At 37.0% G+C, this 22,164-nt stretch overlaps 1 protein-coding gene across 1 annotated transcript; it reads left to right on the top strand.

Moving 5' to 3' along the window:
- The first annotated feature begins 10 nt into the window (after positions 1-10).
- On the top strand, positions 11-6,556 carry LOC140235894 (serum paraoxonase/arylesterase 2-like). Its single transcript, XM_072315886.1, has 9 exons — positions 11-27; positions 606-676; positions 1,181-1,236; positions 1,737-1,908; positions 2,593-2,716; positions 3,749-3,949; positions 5,056-5,140; positions 5,343-5,483; positions 6,377-6,556. The coding sequence occupies exons 1-9, from the start codon at positions 11-13 to the stop codon at positions 6,554-6,556; spliced, it is 1,047 nt and encodes a 348-aa protein (XP_072171987.1).
- The last annotated feature ends 15,608 nt before the right edge of the window (positions 6,557-22,164 follow it).

Genomic DNA, 22,164 nt, shown 5'->3' with positions numbered 1-22,164 from the left:
GGAATCAAATATGAAAATCTACTTGACGTAGTGTCATCAGAATTTCATTAGGACAGAGGGAAAATTTGTCAGGTCACACACCACCTAATTAGGTGTCAAAAAGGCATTCCAGACAATTTTATGTAATTTCACAAAGAGCGTCACAACTCATGCACACGTGTAAAGATCCCTCTTCATTCATTCATCGCAAAGAGCAGGGTGTTTAACCCGGTGAAGCGGACCCACCTAATACCAAACTGGACCCCATGAAAGACCAGCTTCGTAGTGTAGCTGAATACGGGCTGTCCATGCAGCCATCTTCTCAGATGGAAATGAACAAACAAATAAACAAACAAACATTATGTAGGAGCCTGCATAAATCGATTCTGACAATTCTGCATTGCAATTCTGTTTATCCGTTGTTTTCAGAGAAGTGATCCTTTCATTTCCTCTCTTTTCCTTTTATGTAAGGGCGGAGGAGAGAGTTGGGTACGCACCCGGCAAACCCCCCCCCCCCCGCTTTCCACGGGTCTTGTTCATTATTTTAATATCAGCCGTCACCTCGAAAGATTTTTTTGTTGTTGTTGTTCATCATGTTCATCTTTTTCTTCTTTTCTTTGCTGCAGGAAAATAATGGGATACCACAAGACGGTTTACAATCACGCACCTGGGAAATGCCAGTTTGTGTCCGGAATCGGTAAGACTTCAGTTTGCTTATTCCTATTGAAAGCACTTGACATAGTAATCACATATTTTTTCAAATGTCTGCTCTCCCGTCCCCCTCCCCCATTCCCGTTTTTAAAGAAATAAGTTATTCTAAGATATGTTAAAGCATACTTAATCCTTCAGTCGAAATAATCCAAAGTTATCTTTTTGACAAGAGATGATTATCTGAAAAAAAAAAATACGAATCGTCTAAAAAAAATACGAAAAATAAATACCAAACAAAGGTTTAAAGGAGTACAGTAGGTGTAATTGTTTCATTTCAGCTTATTTACGTGTGTATCAAATCAGATAAGATAATACTTAGATGTCCCTTTTTCGTTCTCACTTTATCACTTCTGCAACTCTCACACGTGGAGCGAATTTCAAATAAGCAATCACTAATACATTTCTTTACAATGTTATTCAGCATCCTATCTTTTACGATAGCTGTTTTTGTTTTTTGTAATCTATTATCTTTTGTTGTTTTACACTCCAGATTCTGGTTCTGAAGATCTGGAACTTTTGTCGGATGGAATCGTACTTATATCTGCAGTGAGTGAAGAAAATCTAAGCGGATAAAAATTCCCCTTGCATGTGTATCATGCATGTTATAGTAGAGATTGTTTTCACAGCAAGTACCATAACTTTTTATTAAAATTCAAATTACGTATAGTTACGTAGTTTCGAATTTACTAAGGAAATCTGATCTACCAGGAATCCGATTGTGTTGTAGTGTGTAATATATGTCGCTATGATTATAACGAGAGGAGAGAAGAGATAAGAGTAACATAGAAGAAGGGAGAGTATTCGTGCAAACTATGAAATGTGCATCGCACGGGCATTATAGAAATATTTCAACGTGCGTGCATGTTCTGTGTGTGTGCTTGTGGGGGGGGGGGGGGGGGGAGTTGGTCAAGAGTCAATGGTAAGCCATCAGTTAGCCACCAACTTCCCTGGTCCACGACCCATGCATTTGTTGACTAGATGCCTGTACATGTATATTTTACTTGAAAAGAGCATACGTAATATACAGTATCTCCCTCTCTTGTCAGGGCTACCTGACGTTTGCAGATCGTGTGGACGGTGCACCTGCCGGGCACCTATACGCCTATGACATCAACCGGCACGACGACGGGGCTAAGGAGCTGACGATTACGGGCGACTTCGACGTCGCCACTCAACTACATCCTCACGGAATCAGCGCATACGAGGATTCAAAATCGGGTAATTTCTTAAACAGCTTGTATGTTCTGTGACGAAGGGGAAAAAAGAGAAATTATGGAAAAAATCATAGTTTATCAATCTTACGAACAGTGTGACGTTGACACGCCTATGGCGAGGAAAATGTTGTCGATTTCGTATCAAATAAAAGTGGGGAACAATTTTACAAAACGTGGATGATCAACATTGCAAAGATTTGTGAGATATTGATCTACTAATGAATAGAAAAATTTTACTAGCCTATATTAAACACTTTAATGTTTGAAATGTTTGAGTTTTGTTGTTTGGCATTTCAAAGAAAAAAAAAATCACCATAGTTCATATGTATTTATATATTACTCTGCCACATTCAGCCGCATTTAATGTAAAGAGATAAGACGTATAAACAACGTTTAAATAATACATTGTGTAGTTTGAGTGAATTAGAAAATGATATATGAAATTTGTGAAAGCAAGATATTACAACTGGTCCTACTTAGTTTCAATTAGATTTTTCGGAAATTTAGGGTATGGAGAGGGTGTTTTCAGGCTGTATAACCGTAACAAGGTTAAAACAGAAAATCATTTTTTTTTTACGTCAAGTTATGTCTTTAAGTAACTATTTATGTATTTATTTATTCATTCATTCAAAGCCTTTCTGATTGTCAGGTTAACTTTACCACATGAACCCTTTATGTCCTCATCTAGGCAAGACATATCTCTTTGTTATCAACCATCACGCCGGGTACGACGTCGTCGACATTTTTGAATTTCATCGCAGTTCGATGTCGTTGTCGTTCGTGAAGTCCAGGAGAGATCCTCTAATGATAAGGTCAGAATTGCCTTTTTTTTTTTTTACTTCTTTAAGCAATTGCTTTCATTTCATTTGTCTCCCCAAGGGCTTTTATTTACGTTGTTGTTTGTTTGTGTATCTTATTCGCAGTTGAGTGGATTTTACCTTGTCCAGCGATACTCCATACAATGTACGTCATCAATATTTCATCAAAACCACCACTGCAACTCTGCGACCAAAGCCTTCTGCGCATTCAAGGGCAAATTGTTAATTACAAAAGTTACAAAAATTGCAAGAAAGTAAACCCTTGTTTAAGTTTATATTTCTCATAGAATATTTGGCTGAAAGTTAATGTATCTTATGTTATTTGAAAGGTCGTTTAATTTGCTATCAACCTAGGTTCATAGCTAATCAAATTATATTAAATTAAATCAAATTGATAGCAAAAGGGATACTTTACGCATGAGTGAACACCCTTGTTTTTGTCTTCAAATACGCAAAAGTAAAAACTGAAAAAAAATGAACAAGTTGCCATTCATGCGTAAGTGCCGATAACGCTGTACAAGTGCTTAATGGTATGCCAACATCTTGAGCGGAATAATCGGGGAAATTGGTTATATATTATGATGGGAAATGATTTAGTTAACGACGCTTAATTTCTGTTATAAAGCACATGGCACTTTCTGCGAAGTGGGTGTTAAAGTCATTTGACCATGACGTCAGCAGACATACGAGCTCTTTCTGCACTACATGACACGTTGACAGTCAAAATGTTCCTACAACTTTTGGGTCTTTACTTATTTTTTCTCTGGAATTCTCTTTCTAACACGTAAATTTCTCAAAGCGGCCATGTTGTTTTCAATAACACGTCTTGGAATGTGTTAGATACAAAGAACTTCAGGCCAAGATTCTTGCAACATTTTTTTTTTTTTTTGTCGTGTTTGCCAAAGTCAATAAATCGGATTACGGGAGGCAAAGCGGTCTCGTAGCGTATCTTATAAAGCAGTCTTTTCAGGCCTATGCTTGTTTTGTGTTCAATAAAATTCATTTTATTTCAAACAAACTATGTAGCGCGAACGATGTCGTCGCGGTAGGCCCGGACTCGTTTTACGTCTCGAATGAAGCGAACACTTTGCACCCTACCTTGCGATTGGTCGAATCACTCTTGATGCTGAAGACGGGGTGTGTCCTCTTTTGTGACGTCACATCCTGCCGGCAGGTGTCCGAGGCGCTCTCCGAACCGAATGGAATTGACATGTCTTCTGATGGAAGGTGCGTTAATCAAAATAAAACATCCGTTAACTCCCAGGCAAATTCCATTTGAATTGATAATGGGAAGAATAATGTACTTCATGGACAGTTATTAGAGTCAAGAGTAGTGGGGGTGGGTATAGCATTTTGCATATCATTTCTGTTTGATGTAGATGAATGATAAACGTCGTTTTCGATTTTTTTTTTTTAAATTGCTGTCAACACCCGTTATTTTAACTGTTTTGTCTGTGACCTCTCATGAGAATTAAATCATGATTGTCGACGACAAATGCAGGGGACAACGCTTGTTTGTTCCAAATAAACGAAAATTTTCTCATTTCGCTATCGCTATAAGTCATAAACTGTCTTACCACAGAATAGTGGCACGTCGCGCGAATCGAAAAAAGCGAGCAGCTGGTGCTTGTGCTTTACAAGTTCACAAGTTCACCTTCATAGACATGTGGGTTGAGTGAATGCAGCAACATTACTAGAACACATCAATGAGAGTTTGAGGAAAATCGGACAATCTGTTCAAAAGTTATGAATTTTTGAAGTTTCTGATCAGTCACGGCTAGATGAGAAGACTACTATAGCTTGTGATGTCATATGAGTACAACTATATAAAGAAAGTATAAAAAAACTTTTTCTCACATAATAAAAGAACACTCGACTTCTCTCTTTCACTGAGAAGTCAGGGGGAATGGTGTTACCCCTAACATAAGTCAGTAACAAGTCGAGGAAATGTCCACTTTATTCAAAAAGTCAAGTTTTATGAAATTCTCTTTTTATTTTCTTTGTATATCGTTGTACGCACGTGACATCATACACTGTAGTAGTCTTCTCCTCCAGCAGTGACTGCACAGATATTTTAAAAATTCAACTTTTGAACGGATTGTCGGATTTTCCCCAAACTTTCACTGATGTGTTCTACTAACATTGTTGCCTTCACTCAATCCACATGTATATAAAGGTGAACTTGTCCTTTAATTCCACACTAATTTGAACTAGCATAGTTATTTGAATTTGCAACAGAGTTTGGATCTTATCTAATACCAATCAGCTGAAACTACAGTTGCCGCACACGTGTAAGATTATCACAAGTGTTGTGTAATTTCCGTGATTTCCAGATATCTTTACGTAGATCTTCCGTTGGATCGGAGCGTTCACGTATACGAAAGGAATAAGAAGGACAACAGTCTCAAAGGAAACCAGGTAAATCGAGCCCATGTCATCTTACCTTACCAACAAGCCGTTAAGCACAACTATTCAATGATCGACAGGGATGGCGCTTTGCACAAAACTGACTCGGTATTGCCTTGATATACGGATATTATGAACAAATAGAGTTGACTACGAATTCGAAACTTGCAATGTTCTGGGTTTTTGTTGTGTTTTTTTCCCAATGACTCCCCAGGCGATACATTCTATAGACCTATGGACCATGCCGGACAATATTTACGTGGACTCGGACGGGGATCTCTGGATTGGGGCCATACCCGTGCCTCATATATCTGAGGCGTACATGAACCACGCCGATGTCCGAGTGGCTTCTCAGGTACAAAGCGTTTCTTTCAGATCTTTCCAAAAAAATCACAATCACAATACAATATTGACTTATACGCATACAAACATGCTCTCAATACACAAATATATTACATTTGTGTATTGAGTGCATGTTTGTATGCGTATAAGTCAATATTGTTTTCAGTACTGGTGGTGAAAGAAGAGGAAAACGCAGAAACAAACAAAAAATCAAACAAATGCACTGTGTTAAGGTATGGCGCTATTCATGTCGCGTCTTCTCTCTCACATTTTCGAAATTCGTTTCCACTTTTCGAACATTGTTCAATGTCAAAGAAACAAAAAGAGCATTTCATTCAGTAGTAATCTCGATCGCCTTAAATCACCTGTGCAGGGAAAAAAAAAATCATACTTATGAATACAAACTTGTAAAATTGCATCTCTGTATGTAAATGCACACACACACACAAAAGCAGAAAAAGAAAAGGATGTATACAAATAAAAGAGGGGCAGTTAGTATGCATGTTGTTGTATGGTACTATTGTATAGGCCTAATTTTCGTAATAAATTTACTCTATTAGTATTTTTTGTGTATCAGAAACCTTGCAAAAATGAGCAAATGGAAGTTGTGCACCACGGTCTCAGCTCCACAATTAAAAATAATTATTGTAATACTGATGATAATAATAATAATAATAATAATAATAATAATAATAATAATGATAATAATAATAATAATAATAATAATAATAATAATAGTAATAGTGATAATAACAATGATAATAATAATAATAATAATAATAATAATAATAATAACAAGAATAATAATAATGGCCAACGAATGAATGCCATGTTGACCCTTATGACCCTTCATGTGTTAAAGAGAACCAAAATGATTGAATGAAGTCGAATTGCGTGATATTTTAGGTCCTTCGCGTGAAGCTTCGCTCAAAGGACGCCCCCTATCGAGACTACGATATAGATGAAGTATACAGCGAGGACGGGAGTGACCTCACCATGTCTACAGTAGCTGTGCGCCACGGGAACGTCTTGCTCGTCGGGTCGTTGCACGAAAACATGATTCGATGCACGTTGGATGCAATGTGACGCAACAAGTTAATGACCGACGACTGGATGTCTTACGTCTAAAGGCCCCCTCACACCTGAGCGAATTGCCTGAAATATGACTTGCGATGGCTGGCGAAAGGCGTTTTTGGAAAAATCGTTTTCAATGGTAATTGATAGTAAGTCATATTTACCCTTCTTGTTTGGGTTCGTACACCTTCTGAACTAACAGTTGCGATTATTCAAATTCGCACGGGATTTTTGAACATGTTTAAAATTTTCCGACGAATTGAAAAATCGTCTGTAATTTGCATCTCTTATTTAGTCTGCGGTAATCGTTCGTTTATCGTTCGTGTGCTATCGTCACCCTCATCCTCATCCTCATCGCGCTATCGTCACCGTCACCCTCATCGCGCTTTTGCCAAGGTGGACCGATCTCGAAAGAACCCTAAACGAAGCAACACGATGACTAAATATGACTTACGCGTAGAAACGGAGATACTATGACAAACGTATTTTCGGTTGCCATCTTATATGCGAAGGGAAACTAAGACTGACTTTTACTAAATTTGAAAGGCGATGCATACACGAAGGCAAGTCTAAGAGATACTATGACAAACTATGGATTGCGAAGTGATACGAATACGAGCGAATGACCTGACGAAAAAATTGGCGAATGCTGAGCTGCTCTCTGTGACCAGCCACTCGCCACTCTACTCATATATAAACATTCCACCTGAAAGTTTCAAAGTTTCTTCAGAAAAATGGAAGATGCAGCCCGCCTCAGAGTCCAGTATTTACTGGCAATGGCTCAGAATGATATTACACATCAGCAGCTGAACCTACACCAGTTCATCAGAGGCCGATTCAGATGGAGACGAGGCTTCAGACGACGTCGTATCTGGAGAAGGACGTGGCTGAACCCTGCCAGAAGAAGGGCTTTTGGAATCTACGACCAGCTGTTGGTTGAGCTCCGAAGAGAAGACCCTTCGACTTTCAAGAAATTTCCCTGCATGCCCCCTGAACTCTACGATGAAATCCTGGAGAGGGTCAGAGGAAGAATCAGGAGGCAGTACACCTGGTACAGGGAGCCGCTGGAAGAAGGTCTCAAGTTGGCAGCTACTCTCTGTCATCTTGTGTCTGGCACCAATTACTCCGACATGCAGTATGGGTGGACGGTGCCTGAAAACACCCTATCTGTAATGGCCATGGAAGTGTGTCAGGCCATATGTGACGAGTATGCAGATGAAGTCATGACAGCCCCTTCAACCCCTGATGGATGGAAACAACTTGCTGGTGGATTCTACAAGCGGTGGAATTTTCCCCACTGTGTGACAGCTATTGATGGCAAGCATGTGGTCATCAGAAAGCCTCCTCTGTCCGGCTCGCTACGCTGCAACTACAAGGGTTTTTTTTAGTATAATCCTGTTGGCTATCATAGTGGACAGTGACTACAAATTTATCTGGTGCGATGTTGGTGGTAGGTACGATACAATAGGGGAAAGGGGGTATGTCGAGTCAATTTAGGGGTACGTCAAATTTGTTATCATCTCACCTCCATTGTTACTGTTTCAATATTTATTTTTTTTTTGTTAAAATGATAGCAATTGGGGCAATTCATCTCAGTTTTTGCTTGATACCCTTTTCTTCTTCAAAGACGTGCTTTAAGAATAATTAGTAATATTGGATATTTATTTCACACAAATGATCTTTTGTGTAGAAGCAAAAATCTGAAATTGATTGATTTGTTTCATTATAATGTTGGTATTTTTATGTATAAATTTTCAATTGATGAGCTTCCTGACATTTTTGCACATGTTCATAAGAAATAACTCTCTTCATATCTACCCAACTCGTCATCGTGATGACTATCACCTTCCACGTACTCGCACAATTTCTTGCGAAAAAAAAAAAAAAAACATTAATGTTTACAGTGCCAAAAATACTGGAATCTTCCGGCTGATTTTACTGTTTATCTTTGTCGTCCTTTAAATGTAAATGTTGCGTGGATGATTTCTCTGGCCGCACTGAAATCTGGACGGACCTGGCAACTGGTCGCTTTTATACTCCCCAAGGAGCGCACACACACGTACGAGAACGCCTGATCTATTCTTTTGTCTTCGTTTCCAATCGCACGCCATATCAAACCATTGCTCATTGTTCGTTCGTCTTATCGGGTCATATCAACCCTTCGCTCGCCTTCGGTCGCAATTTACTCAAAGAAGTGAACCGAAAAATCGTTATCCTTCGCATGTCATATTTATCCTTCGCTTACCGTTCGTTGTTCATATTTGACTTTAGTTTATAATCGGATGATTTGAAGGCAACTTTATTTGAAATCGTTGAATTCGCGCGCATTTCGTACGTTTTTCTCATTCGTCCCCCTTCGTCCCCCTACATTCGCTCAGGTGTGAGGGGGCTTTAAGCAACACGTTCGACAAAAAGCCACACCGCACTCTCAGGCACTTGCAAAGTCATGATTAGCTACATTCAATGATTATCTTGCATCTCAGGTTGTAAAGCTTACCTTCAATGAATGAAGTCCCTATTATTCAATTTCTTTCTCCAAATAGAGCATTTTAGAGTAAATAAGGAACAATTTATAATAGTTTCAGTAATGTTCCTCAACGATTATTCAATAGTTTATTTATTTCCATCATCAAAAAGAAAACAAAAGAAAAAGTTGACATGATCCAAAGTGATACATTTTTTTTTCATTTCTCTTACACTCGTCTGATAAAGGGTTTTTTAAAATACAATATAAAGTATATACACGAATGATGTCGTAAAAAAGAAACAATGCACTTTGCCATGGCAACAAAATAGTAAATAATCACAATGATGGAAAACTGTGTTCCACTAAAAAAAGCCAAGCTTGTAAGACGTGGGACACTGGAACAAAACAACAACAGCACCAATTTGTTATACCAATAAAACATTCATTTTAAAAAAGCGTACCACGTGGATTTAGCTTTGCAGGAATAAAGAAAACAACATATTTTTTTTTTTACTCGATTTAGTGAGCCGGAACTATTTGAAAATGTTCAAATTATTATCATTTTTATGGTAGCAGACCCGCTTACCATATGGACTACATCTGTCATACCTCTTGATATACTCAGGGAAAGCATACAGGGTTTTAGTTTCCAATCAAGTTGATCAAAGGAAAAGCAAAGGTGTATACTATTTATGAATATTGTAACTGCTTTACTTTTTAAAGCAAACTCACGTTACAAGTTCGTCTTACTTTACAACATCGGTAATGTTGTAGGCCATACAGGTATTCATGATTATGAATAGAGTTCCATGTAAATGTTAATTTTAGACACTTAGTGTTTTCATGTCATTCTATTGATCAAAAAGGATCGTACGCCAAACTAGTCCTTCAGTGCAATGATTTGTTGTTTTTGTTGTTGTTGTTTTTTTCTCTCTCTCTCTCTTGTTCTCTGAACAAACGTTTACATCCACTATAAGATGATAATTATGAAAACTAAACTAAACTGTTTAATGCATCACAAGTAATAGCAAGATGTGCTTGGTGGGGCGACGATACAGTTTCTTTTGAAATGAAATCTGCTTTCAACAGTACGTATTAGGAGATTTGTACCATTATTTTTGTGAAGGACGAGTCATTAATGCCTTTAAATATCTGTGACAGTAATTGCTTAAGTGGTCATTCTGGTGTTAAAACGTGTACTTGTAGTCTCGTCTTTGTTTTCGAGCCTGTTTTAGCATGTTATATTTCTTCATACCCTTTTATATTGTGGGTAATTTTTTTATAAAATTGTTGTTGCTTCTTTCTTATCGTATACATCGCACTAGGATTATCGTTTGATTGCCCTTTAATGACCTTTAGGGTACATTTTATTTTAACAAGCTCCGGGATTTCAGTGAATTGTGCCTATTAGCTTTGCAATCATTTTATAATATTTTCGGACGATTTGGATTACTGAATAGAAGTTTGCGTTGAATTGAATCGAAATTAATTAAAGCGAATTTCAATTCAAAAACTTATCTGTTTTTGAGCGCCCTTTCTTAAACTATTGATGTCTTTTAGAAATTACAGTCTGGCGAAATGCATTGTCTTTAGGTTCTGAAATGCTCCTAATTTCCAGTCGATAAGTGGGAAATTGTTTATAAAAAAAAAAGGATTTTTCCGTTTCAAAACTCACCATCTATTTATGTATCAAAGCATATCATTACAATGAAACTGAATTCATCAAAACATTTTGATTCTACAACTATACTACTACTACTACTACTTGAAATAATGATGATAAGAATATTATGATCATACATATATTTGCAGAAAGTAGGTCGGTGGATTATGAGAATGCAACCATATTAGTAGAACTCAGTGAAATATGGAGAATATAAAACTGGAATATCGGTTCAAAATTGATGAATTATTAAAGTCTCCGTGCTGACATCGCAGGGTGAGAAGATTACAGCAGTTCCTGACATCAAAGCAAGACAACGATATAAAGAAAATGTAAAAAGAATTCCACTCACACTCCTTCGACTTGTTGCTCAAGTAAAGGTTATATCCCCCCCCCCCCCTTTCTGAGAGATTCAAATCAAGCGCTTTTTATTCTCATTATGATAGCAGAGACGAAAATGCCAAAGAAAAGGGAGTGTTTAAGATACGGAAAATGCATTGGAAAACGAGTGAATTTTCAAGGAATGCTGTAAGGGCGGAGTTCAGAGTGTAATCAGAAATACGGCGGGCACTGCACTGCACTTTAAATCAATTAAGATTACACGTTCGAACTGTGCCGTAAAAATGCTTAAAAGCTTTGAAACTGCCAGTTTTCACATTTGTGCTATATATAACTGGACATCAGATTTTTATTGGGGTTTATATCGCTGTAATCAAATTCCGTGGTGGTCAACGTGCTTGCACGATCAGTGTAAAAGAGATGTCTCCCGAGCTCTTTAAATTGCCTGTTCCAGTTCAGTTCACCTGTTGCATCTTTCTGTTTGCAATCATTACATGCTGGTAGTTGAACAAGTCAGATGAAAATAGACCTGGGCAGTGCACAGAGAGGTATTTTACGCATGGGTGTATGCAAGGGGGGGGGGGGGTCGGGAGAGTCGTACGACCCCCCCCCCCCAAAAAAAAAAAAAAATCAAGAGGTCCACTTTTTGTAAAAGACATTTTTGTTTTTTGAGGGCTTTTTACCCTATATACAACAGGAAAAAAAAGTGACCAGGTGGTGTTCCAGCAAATTGTCAAAAACCTCGTAAATTTCGAAACTTAGTTTTAATATGCCATACCTTATTTCTAAGCCGCACTGCCATGCCAAAAAAGTCACTTTTGTATGCACCAAATGGCCCCATTTTAAAATATAAAATTGAAAAACTCCCTACCGTGGGAGGGGGGACACCCACCTCCCACACCCTCACCCAGCTCGGTCGCTCCGCTCCCTCGCAAAGGTAAAGGTCAAAAAATTTTGATTACGACCCCCCCCCCCAGAAAAAATCCTGGATACACCCCTGTTACGTACTTACACCAGAACAGCAGTAGATTGCAATGATACAGGGTATGCAAGACCATTTTCTTTTGTGTTATGTCTTTTGTTCTCAACCTGTCAGCCATGAAGGCAAATTCAATAGACATCTTAACTTCACATTCAAGTTTTCAGTGGTGCCATGCCAGGTAATTTTGATAGCTCATCAAGTTTTATGGTTGTACATCATGCCACGTGTAGCAATGTTCAAAAACCCGCGCCATAGGGCAAATTGAAGCTGAGATGCTTTAAAAAGATGACAACGCAAGACCACCTAGAGCGAGACTTGTGCGCTACTTTCTCGAGAGAGAGAGGGAGAGAGAGAGAGGGCATCACTAGAATGGACTGGCCTGCATGCAGCCCCGACTTCAACCCCATAGAACATCTTTGGGATCACCTTGGCCGAGCTGTGGGGAAGAGGGTCACAAATGCAACGACATTGGCAGGACTCCGGCAGATACTGGTTGACGAGTGGAACGCCATTCCTCAGCAGCGAATCACGAAGCTAATCAACAGCATGAGGACACAGTGCCAGGTGGTGGTGCAAGCACTTGGGTCGTCCACCAGATACTGAGCCCCGATTATGTTCATTGACCGTATAAAGACACATTGACATAAAGTAAAGACAAAATAACGACAAAATGAAAACAATATAAAAATGAAACTCCGATAAAATCAAGACCATGCCATTTCACTTCTTTATGTCTTTGTCGTGGTTAATGTGGCGAGGTTCTGTGAGATAAAATGGTTTGAGTCATTATCGTTTGTGTGTGTGTGTGTGTGTGTTTATCTGTTTGTTTGAACGCATGCCATGTTTCACTCCATAAATGCTGATGTTACAGTAAATGAACACCAAAAAAACAAACAAACAAACAAACAAACAAACAATGGGGAACTCACCCATATTTGGAGGAAACTCCATTAGGGACGTTAAAAATTGGGCCATTTTGCAGCTTTTAAATTCTGACTTTACCTCATATTTGTAAGCACTGCACCTCCATGTTTACGATCATCATAGCAAGTATGGTATCATTTTTAAAGAAAATTAAACAATCTTTGTGTGGTAGTAACCAAAAATGCATTATTTCTAAGGAAAAATGATAAATTATTGATCAAACTCAGATTTCCAAACTTTTTAAAGGGGTTTATAAAATAATATCCATATATTTTAAGAGTATTAATCACGTAAGATGTACATACATCTGACTAATTTTACATACGCGTTTACATTCCAAGTATGAATATCGCTATCAAAAGTATGTGTCCGTGCATCACAAACCCTACAAAATGTTCGCATGTTGATTTTACGTGATGACTCGAAATAGCTGATGTGGGTCCACGCTGTCAATAATCAGTTTTGTTTTTGTTTTTGTTTTTGATTTTTTTAAAGAGAAATTCTTCTACTACATCATATTCTAAAATTTAGGGATATAAAAACCAATGAAATATTGTGAGGTTTTCAGTTTTTCTTTAACATTTTACTTTTGTAGAGTATTGTGATTTAGCATATTTCAGAGTCTCCTTTGCATTTCTTACCAGCCTTTCCACCCTTCTCTCTTTCAATGCTGATAACTTTTGAAAGGATAGTGTTACGGCATTTAAGGCAAGCATCAGTCTTGAAAACCATTGGCTCAATCAAAGTGAGCACATTTTCAGCTTAAACTGATTATCTTTTCATAGTGGTTGTTACAGAGAGTTTTCCATTATATTTCTTTTCTTTGTCCCATTAATTGAATAGAACGCAGTACCGTAAAACAAAGTACTTGAATAGTGCCTAAATTTCTCAGCCTCGTCAAACAATTTTCCAGAATGTTTTCTTCTTTACACTATTAGATTAGAAAAGTTAGATTAGGTTAGAAAAGTCCATTTGTACTGAGTTATATTATTATCATATTATAGCTAATGTTCTGTTCTTTAGAACGTGTGATTAACTTTAAAAAATAAAAAAAAAATCTGGCGACTTTTTGCTGGTTTTGCGAATTAGGGTCACAAAGTATGTTACACTACTTTATTCTTGAAATGCACTTTCTATAGTTATGACACAATTAACACGATTAATGTCTCCATCTTGCAAAGCTTAAACTAAATTAAATAAAGCAGTCCCTAGGAATCCCCTGAAGAATCCCCCTTATTATCGATTTGGAACCTCTTTAGTTAGGAAAGATTGCGTGGAAATGGTTCATGGTTCAAAATATACAAAAGGAAATGGTCAAATTTGAGAGGGAAAGAGAAAGTGTTACATCTTCTCACATGTGATGCAATATGAACATCATTTGAATGTACTATGTACAATGATATAACATATTATACATTTAGTAGTCAAGAAGATATTGAAAAGTCAGCGACCGATATGAATGATTATACAGAGCTCCAATTACATTTAAAAAATATGAATGCACTTATAATGAAAAGCCAAGACCAAACAGAGCCAGCCACTGACATGACTGAAGTATGATTTCTACTATCTGATGGCATATTCAAGCTTATGATTTCATGCAGAGATATTTTTTTTTAACCATTAACATAGTATTGGTGAGCTGTAACACCTTTAGCCTGCTCTGAAACGAACACAACATATTGGGTCAATTTTATGAATTTTTATTCAAGTTCCAGACCCGAAACACAATGAGATAGATTCGATTGCATGACAGAGGTTTTACTAGTGTTTACCACAAAATGTCCACAGACCCATCATAAGTTTATTATCTTCACTGACCATACAAACACACAGAGAGACACGCACGCATTACTATTCAAGCAGTAAGAAGTGTCCGTAATAAAATTGAATTGATAGTCCATGTATGCGAGTAAAGATTGGAAGAAATAAATTTCATTGACCCCTTCTCATCAGCGCGGTGAGGAACTGTTGAAAATACCTTGACAGGTGAGGTTCTCTCACAGTCCTTCCACAACATGATGACAAAAGGATTCTTCTCCGTAATTATCTTATTAGGTGAGTTCAGTGTTTAATATCCAATACATTATATATATATATATATATGTGTGTGTGTGTGTGTGTGTGTGTGTGTGGGTGTGTGTGTTTGTGTGTGTATTGCGCCAAATCCACTCAAGGGACACAAATAGAGAGTGGAATTAAGACAAAATATATATAGGAAGAGTTTAAATGCAAAAGCAGTTAAATCCTTTGTATTAATTTTAGGCGCTATGTGAGATTTAATTTGCCGGAAAAGAAAAGAAAATAATTGAAACTAATGTGAAAATCTTAATATATTCAAAATATGTTTCTTTATATAACGAATGCGTTGTAGCTGAAGAGTTATTTCTCCTTGTAATGATAATCTCACTATTATAAAAACAAAATGAAAGTAGTTTTTTCTTTGCATAATTAAAGTGTTCTATATAATTTAGATATATGTGTGTGTGTGTGTTTGTGTGTGTGTGTGCGCGCGTGTGTGTTTGTGTACATATAATTGTATAAGTATTTTTGTTACATTTGTCGGAATTAACTTACTCACTAGTTTCTCTTTTCTGTTTTGTTGCAGTGTTATGAAAGTGCACTTTAAATAAATAATCTGAAAATCCAAGGATATCCCACAAGATTCATTGGTGTAATCACTCATATCACTCTTGTTTCTGCTAAAAGGCCTCTTAATGTTCGCAGATGGACGCCACATAGAGTGGTTCACGACCCCGAACAACAACACCCAATGGAGTAGATGGCTTGACATCAATGTTGATATCTCGGCAGATTTATCGTCGCGGAACTATCGGCTTGTGTCCACGTCGGCTTTCCGATTGTGTACTAGTCAGAGTGAGATCATTATTCTCCCTGCTTAGTAATATATGTATTACCAAAATCATTATTATCATTATCATCGTTGTTATTATTATATTCATTGCTACTATTTTCCATATGATTTTAGGTCTACTTTTACTCTGGTGGTTCCTCGTTAATTATAGCAAGGTCTCCACAAAATGCTCAAAGTCCTGCAAAGAAAAAAAAATGAAAGGTCAAATGTATCGTACATAAAGGGAACAAAATGAATATACATTTTTTACGCATAGTCAAAAAGGTGTTGTTTGGTAGTCTGAAATTAAATACTTACCGAAAATAGAGAGTTCTTACAAATGCGCAATTACATATTGCGTTCATGGTATCATTATCAAACATGCTGTCTGTATTATTTAATTACGTTGGTATGTTAAAACCAAAAAAGAAGTCATCATAGTTTGCATGATATGTTATTATGATTATATTCATGTGTTATCGTAATTCATGTATCGGAGCACTGCCATTATATAACTCCTGCCAAATAATTCCTACGTGTAGATCTTACATACTTTATGTCGTTTCCTCTTTTTTTGAGATACCCAAGTCAATGTAGCTCACACCTCAAGAAAATGTTAGATTTAGTCTCCACAATAATGACAATATTCTTGCAACATACCCAGCACAGTTCGTGTCAACGTCCCCCAAGGTTGGATATTTATATTTGCAGTGCACTCGTCACAGGTATATTAATTAATCGATTCACAGATCATGATCTTATTTCCCCGAATGAGCAACATAATTGTAATACTATAGATGCAACAATTGAAAATGATCTAATTGGATCATGTATCAAAGGTGAATGAATGTGGATATAAGGTTGTCTAAATAGGGAAAATGCATTGTTCATGAACTTGAGTACTTCACACCAGACTTCCCATTTGAAATATTTATTATGGTGATCCACGCAAAATTCCATCAAGGCCCGGGCGTCTGCTACAACGGAGGATATGTCGTTGAGAGAGAGGATCAATGGTTTTGCAAGTGTAAAGAGCCGTACGATGGATCGGTCTGCCAATGTGAGTACATGGTACTCTAGCCCACCTACAGCTATAAACACAGCCAACCAAACAAACAAACAAACATATTCTCTGCCCATAGAAGATGAACGCAGAAAAATGTTGCAATCACTGATTTAATCTATTGTACTTTGCTTACACTTTTTCTTATAAAACATTGTAAACAATACACTATACAACACTATACACTATACAACTGAATACACTATCAACAATGTGTGCATGTCATGACGCAGAAACCAATAACCATTACACAAATTAAATCAAATCAAATGCTGCCTCGTGAGTAACAATTGATTCCGTCTTGTGCAAAATTTGTGAAACCCTTTTCCATACAAAGTATTGAATTTTTATCATGTCATGACGAAATAATTTAATGTTCGTTATCATATTTATATTATGTCTGCATAGCAGTACACTGATATAGAATACAAAGAGGTAATAACGATATATGATTATAATTAATGAAAAAGAAATGATATTGCAATAAAACATAAAGAGGAAATGAAAACTAACATAACTTTAAACAAACCTGAAACACGATTACCTCCTGAAAAGTTCTGTCGATCATACCTTGAAACTGAAGATTTGTCCGCGCAAACATACTCTCAGCAGGGTCTACTGGATATTCGACATGTGCTTCTTTTTATTTGTTTCGAAGTTTCGGTTTTGTTGTTGTTGTTGTTGTTGTTGTTGTTGTTGTTGTTGTTGTTGTTGTTGTTTTTGTTCCCTCGTGATGTTCTTCTTATCCAAGTTATTCATACGATACAAAGTGAGAGAGCCCTTTTAACGCAGCAAAGCGTTTCACAGCTGTTTTGGACAGCAGTCACCTGGCTACAGAAATGGGAAAAGCATTTTACATTATTTTGTCATTGTTATTGCATAATCATATAAAAAGGATACCACAATATTTTATGTTATATTATCTTATGTTATTTCATTTTATTTCATTTCATTTTAGTTTATTTCATTTTTAGTAGTAATAATAAACAATGAAATTGAAAATGACTGTCAAACAATGACAGATTAAATGATAATGACCATAATAAAATCATATTTGATAATGAAATTTTGATAACTTGTCTCAGTAATTCGGATCACCCAATTTCATGTTGCTAATGCTTTCCCAAAGGATATGCCATTATTTTTCCGCGAGTAATGCTATTTACCCATTTTAATTTGAGAGATGTAAGCCTAGGCCTACGTCGTATCCAAATGGCAAAATCTTTTGTCTTCACTAATTGCTTCGCAAAAATCGAATTGACCTCTGTTTGAACAGTATAAAGTTTCGAAAATATCAAATACACATATTCACATCATATCGTATATACACATACACAAACATACACATATTCTCCAGTTGTTATGTGATATTGTAATAATTACTATCAGCCGTGCTATGACTTTGATCGAACTAGGTTTTTAATCAATTGATTAATAATCAACCAATCAATTCAGTAATTATTTTTTTTTTTTCATTACATCGTATACTGAGCAGATCGTGAGACTAATATACGGACCACTGTCTCATACACTCGACATGTTTCTGAAGACGAAAAAAAGTTCGAATTCCTAGTCCGGGGAAGACGGCTGTACATCCACCTAGAGGACGGTACACACAACGGGAACGCCATCCGGGTTTGTGAGTGTTTCCTGTGTGATAAATCAATACGTAGATACATCCCTTAACAGAAACATTTATTTCTATTCTCTGTCCGTTTCAGTTTTCTTGCATTAAACGAGCTTTCTTTTGACTAAGATTCGGTTGAACGTATACTTCAGTTTGAATTCCAATACCTTCCATCAATTTTCATCCATTCTGGCAAGCTGAGCAGATTTAAAGGGATCGTATAGTTTTGGTTGAGACTTAACTTCAGGTTTTTATCATTTTTGGTGAGATAGTGAGACACCTTCGAATTCATGAAATTCTTCCGTCGAGATGTTTTCATTGCAACTGGTTAATAATTTGTCCTACATCAGTTGCAGTGAGAAACCTCGTGTGAAATATGAGAGAGCATGTATTATTCCAAGAGGGATTCAATGTTCATTTGATGAAATTTGGTTTTGAAATGGCCGAGATATCCAAAACAGAGCGATCCTAATCGAAGTGTGGGACCCACCTTTTTTACGATCGTTTTGTTTTACTTCGTTTTTGGATGTTTCAGCTATTCCAAGTCCAATTTTTATCAAATAAACCTTGAATTCACCTTAAAATGGTATGCTCTGTACTATTTTTTAAGTGTTTTCTTGGAATCTTGCAAGAAAATTAAAGCCCAATTTTCGTCTCCACCAATACTGTACCATCCCTTTAACAGTTATCGACACTGAATAGTTGGCCTATGCTTTCTTTGGTAACAAATAGACGTATTCATTTTTTTCCCCATACTCTCTTATTGATTTCATATTCAATACAATTTCATGATAAATCAAATCACATGTATTATACAATCCACGATTCAACAAAACACAATTATAATGAAATCAAACCAAGCTGTACTTTCAGCAGAAACAGTGCATTCGTAAAGAATATACAATGCACCGAAAAAAAACAACAACATACACTGCTTAATTACTTTCATTAAAATAAAATGGAGCTGTCCTTTTTGCATGACAGTGTTTCATAAGAACAAAAAATATTTAACACATCAATATACACCCAAATAAAATCGATATACAACCAAATGGAATCGATATTCCCTTTAATCACCCCCCCCCCCCCTCTCCCTCTCCCCCTCCCTCTCCCAACTACCCTTCCCCTCCCTTCCCCCTTCCCCGTGGACATCTGGCTCCGGGTCCATCCATACTTATTTTCATATTTTCCCATTTACTGAAAGTTCCCCTTATTGATGCTAATTTCTTTTGAGTCAAATCTATCCTCTAAAATCTTATTTTTTATTTCATTATGTAGGCGGCTTTCCATATTCCCTACTTTTAAAAATCAAATATTTAACCAAAATTTAAATATGATTTAACAACTGTTGTTTTCCCCTATTATCCTCCTTCCACCCGAACAGAATTTTTTCCCAAGTACAATTTTTTAAATCAACATCCTCTATCATTTTTTTCACATAATTTCCAGATTAATTTCACATGCTCACAGGTGTATAATAAATCTTTGTAGCGATCGATTCTTTGAAACGTTTTGTTTCAGTATATTCCTCATTTACTTACTCTCTAAAAAAAAAAAAAAAAAAAAATCGAGTGAAAATATTCACTCCAAAATCTTCGAGTGATCCCTGAGGTCACTCCAAAATGAGTGAAAATGAACATTTCCACTCAAAATTCACTCCAATTTCACTCTAAATTCACTCTTTTTTGTATTCACTCCTTCAAGAGTGAATATTTTCACTCGAATTTTTTAGAGAGTACTCTATCTAACAAGTTTGTTGGCTTGGTTTACAAAGAGCGAAATAGATTATCAGTTACTACATTGGACCCGGATAATTGAAATCATGTTTACAAACAAATATTCAAAACACCGACTCTGATTGTTACGTAACCTCTATGGTTCGATAGAAATACGCGAAAAAAAAAAAGTTGACATGCTGCTTTTGGTCATACGTCATACCTAACAGTGCTGATTTGTGAGGTGCGGATACCATTTGAGAAAGACTACAGCACCTTGCGCATACTGTGCCCGTCTTGTAAAGGCGCAGGCGAGTTGAGGGCCGGGAGTACGCGAGTAGCTTGCTCGCCAACGGTGTACGTTCACATGAGGCTCACTTTCGCCGCCGGACATTACCGACTACGAGTGTTTGGCGAGAGTCAGGACCTGCTGGAATGGCGGAACCCGGAACCGTTCCACATTTCAAGTATCGTACTCGTCTCTCTGGGAGAGGCAGAGTACCTCGTCAAATCAACGTAGATGTCAACCCGATATAATTACTAAATATTGAACTTATTAATTTTGTTCATCGATCTCGCATTAAGGATTTCATAACTCTACTATGTGCAGGAGAATTGTGTTTCTTATGTGTTATATTAATTTTAAATGTTTTTTTTTTTGTCACGAGTTCTAAACGATAACGTAAAGGAAACTCAGCGTTAGCTCGTCACTGAAGTTTCATAATGTTTTTGATGGGGTGTTTTGAGTTTTACACATTACACACATTACTTTTTTGTTCAAATTGATTATGTTTTTCCTTTTTTTATGAGGGGACTGCAGCAACAAGCTCTGCTTTCTAACAGTCCCCTCCATTTCCAACAATTTTGTTTCTGATTTTAAAACATTTGTTTGTATATCTGTTAATAATTTAGCTGTGTCTTTATTACATGTTTTTATATTCATCACATTGTTGTACCGATTTCGTGACATTATCTGTACAATTATGCGAAAATTTCATTATATTCCTAATAATTCCTAATGAATAAAAAATTGATCTTGAAAATATTTCAGATGTCTAATGTCCTTATCGAATGAAAGTTACGATTTGATATTCGATTGTCACAAATGATAATTAAGATGATGAATTAGACGTATGCATCTATTGTACTCAGTGTTCCTGAACACATAAATAGCAGACAAACACACACAGACACATCATACGGTTGTATGCGTGCACATAATAAAGGTATCAAATAAGATAAATAAGATGCACATAAATGCCTGCATGTAAACATATAATATAGATTTCATATGTATGCATACGCTTATATCCGTACACACCGTTGTGCGCACGTACATTCACTATAAATGTATAAACATAAATACAGAGAGAAGAAGAGAGATAAGAGGAAAACGGCAGTCACAGAATGATGTCACTATACCTTATACCGATCCACGACAAATCCCCCCCCCCTAAAAAAAAAAAAAAAAAAAAAAAAAAAAGTAGCGTCACAAAAGGGTTACATGGGGAACAATGCGTCTCGGCCGGAGAGGGATATCATGTATGTGAAGCGAGCAGTTATCTCGTCGGATCGCATTGCCAACAACAGAGCGCATGCAAAGCTACAAAAGGGCATTTTGTTGCGTCTACCGTTTACTCTCTTTGCACGTGCCCTGTGTATGAAGACGGCCTGACGAGCTGACCCAGCAAAGGCTCTCGGAACCTTATTCCTTGCTTTATATGCCATTGTATGTGCAGGGAGCGTTGATGGCACCCCGCAACTACTGCCCTTCTGACCTCGATCAACGTCTGACATGTTTTTGGCCTATGTACTCTCACTAGTCTTGGCAAGTACCTGTATGGAACGTGAGACGGTCACGAGTGGACTCCCCTAGCCACAGATCCATGTATCTCACTTCGTAGTGATTTCTGCATTCTACAGCGGGCCTTCGTTCATTTTTGCGTACGGCGTCGTAAAACAGCCAGGTAAACAGACTCGCCTGGA

The sequence above is a fragment of the Diadema setosum genome, chromosome 12 (assembly GCF_964275005.1).
Source record: "Diadema setosum chromosome 12, eeDiaSeto1, whole genome shotgun sequence".
Lineage (NCBI taxonomy): Eukaryota > Metazoa > Echinodermata > Echinoidea > Diadematoida > Diadematidae > Diadema > Diadema setosum.
This window is presented reverse-complemented; position numbering and strand designations above follow the sequence as displayed.

Bases quoted from the DNA above. Each gene is read 5' to 3' on its own strand.
- LOC140235894 (XM_072315886.1), top strand. The intron at 677-1,180 runs GTAAGACTTCAG...TTTACACTCCAG, and splicing joins CCAGTTTGTGTCCGGAATCG to ATTCTGGTTCTGAAGATCTG. The intron at 5,484-6,376 runs GTACAAAGCGTT...GTGATATTTTAG, and splicing joins ATGTCCGAGTGGCTTCTCAG to GTCCTTCGCGTGAAGCTTCG.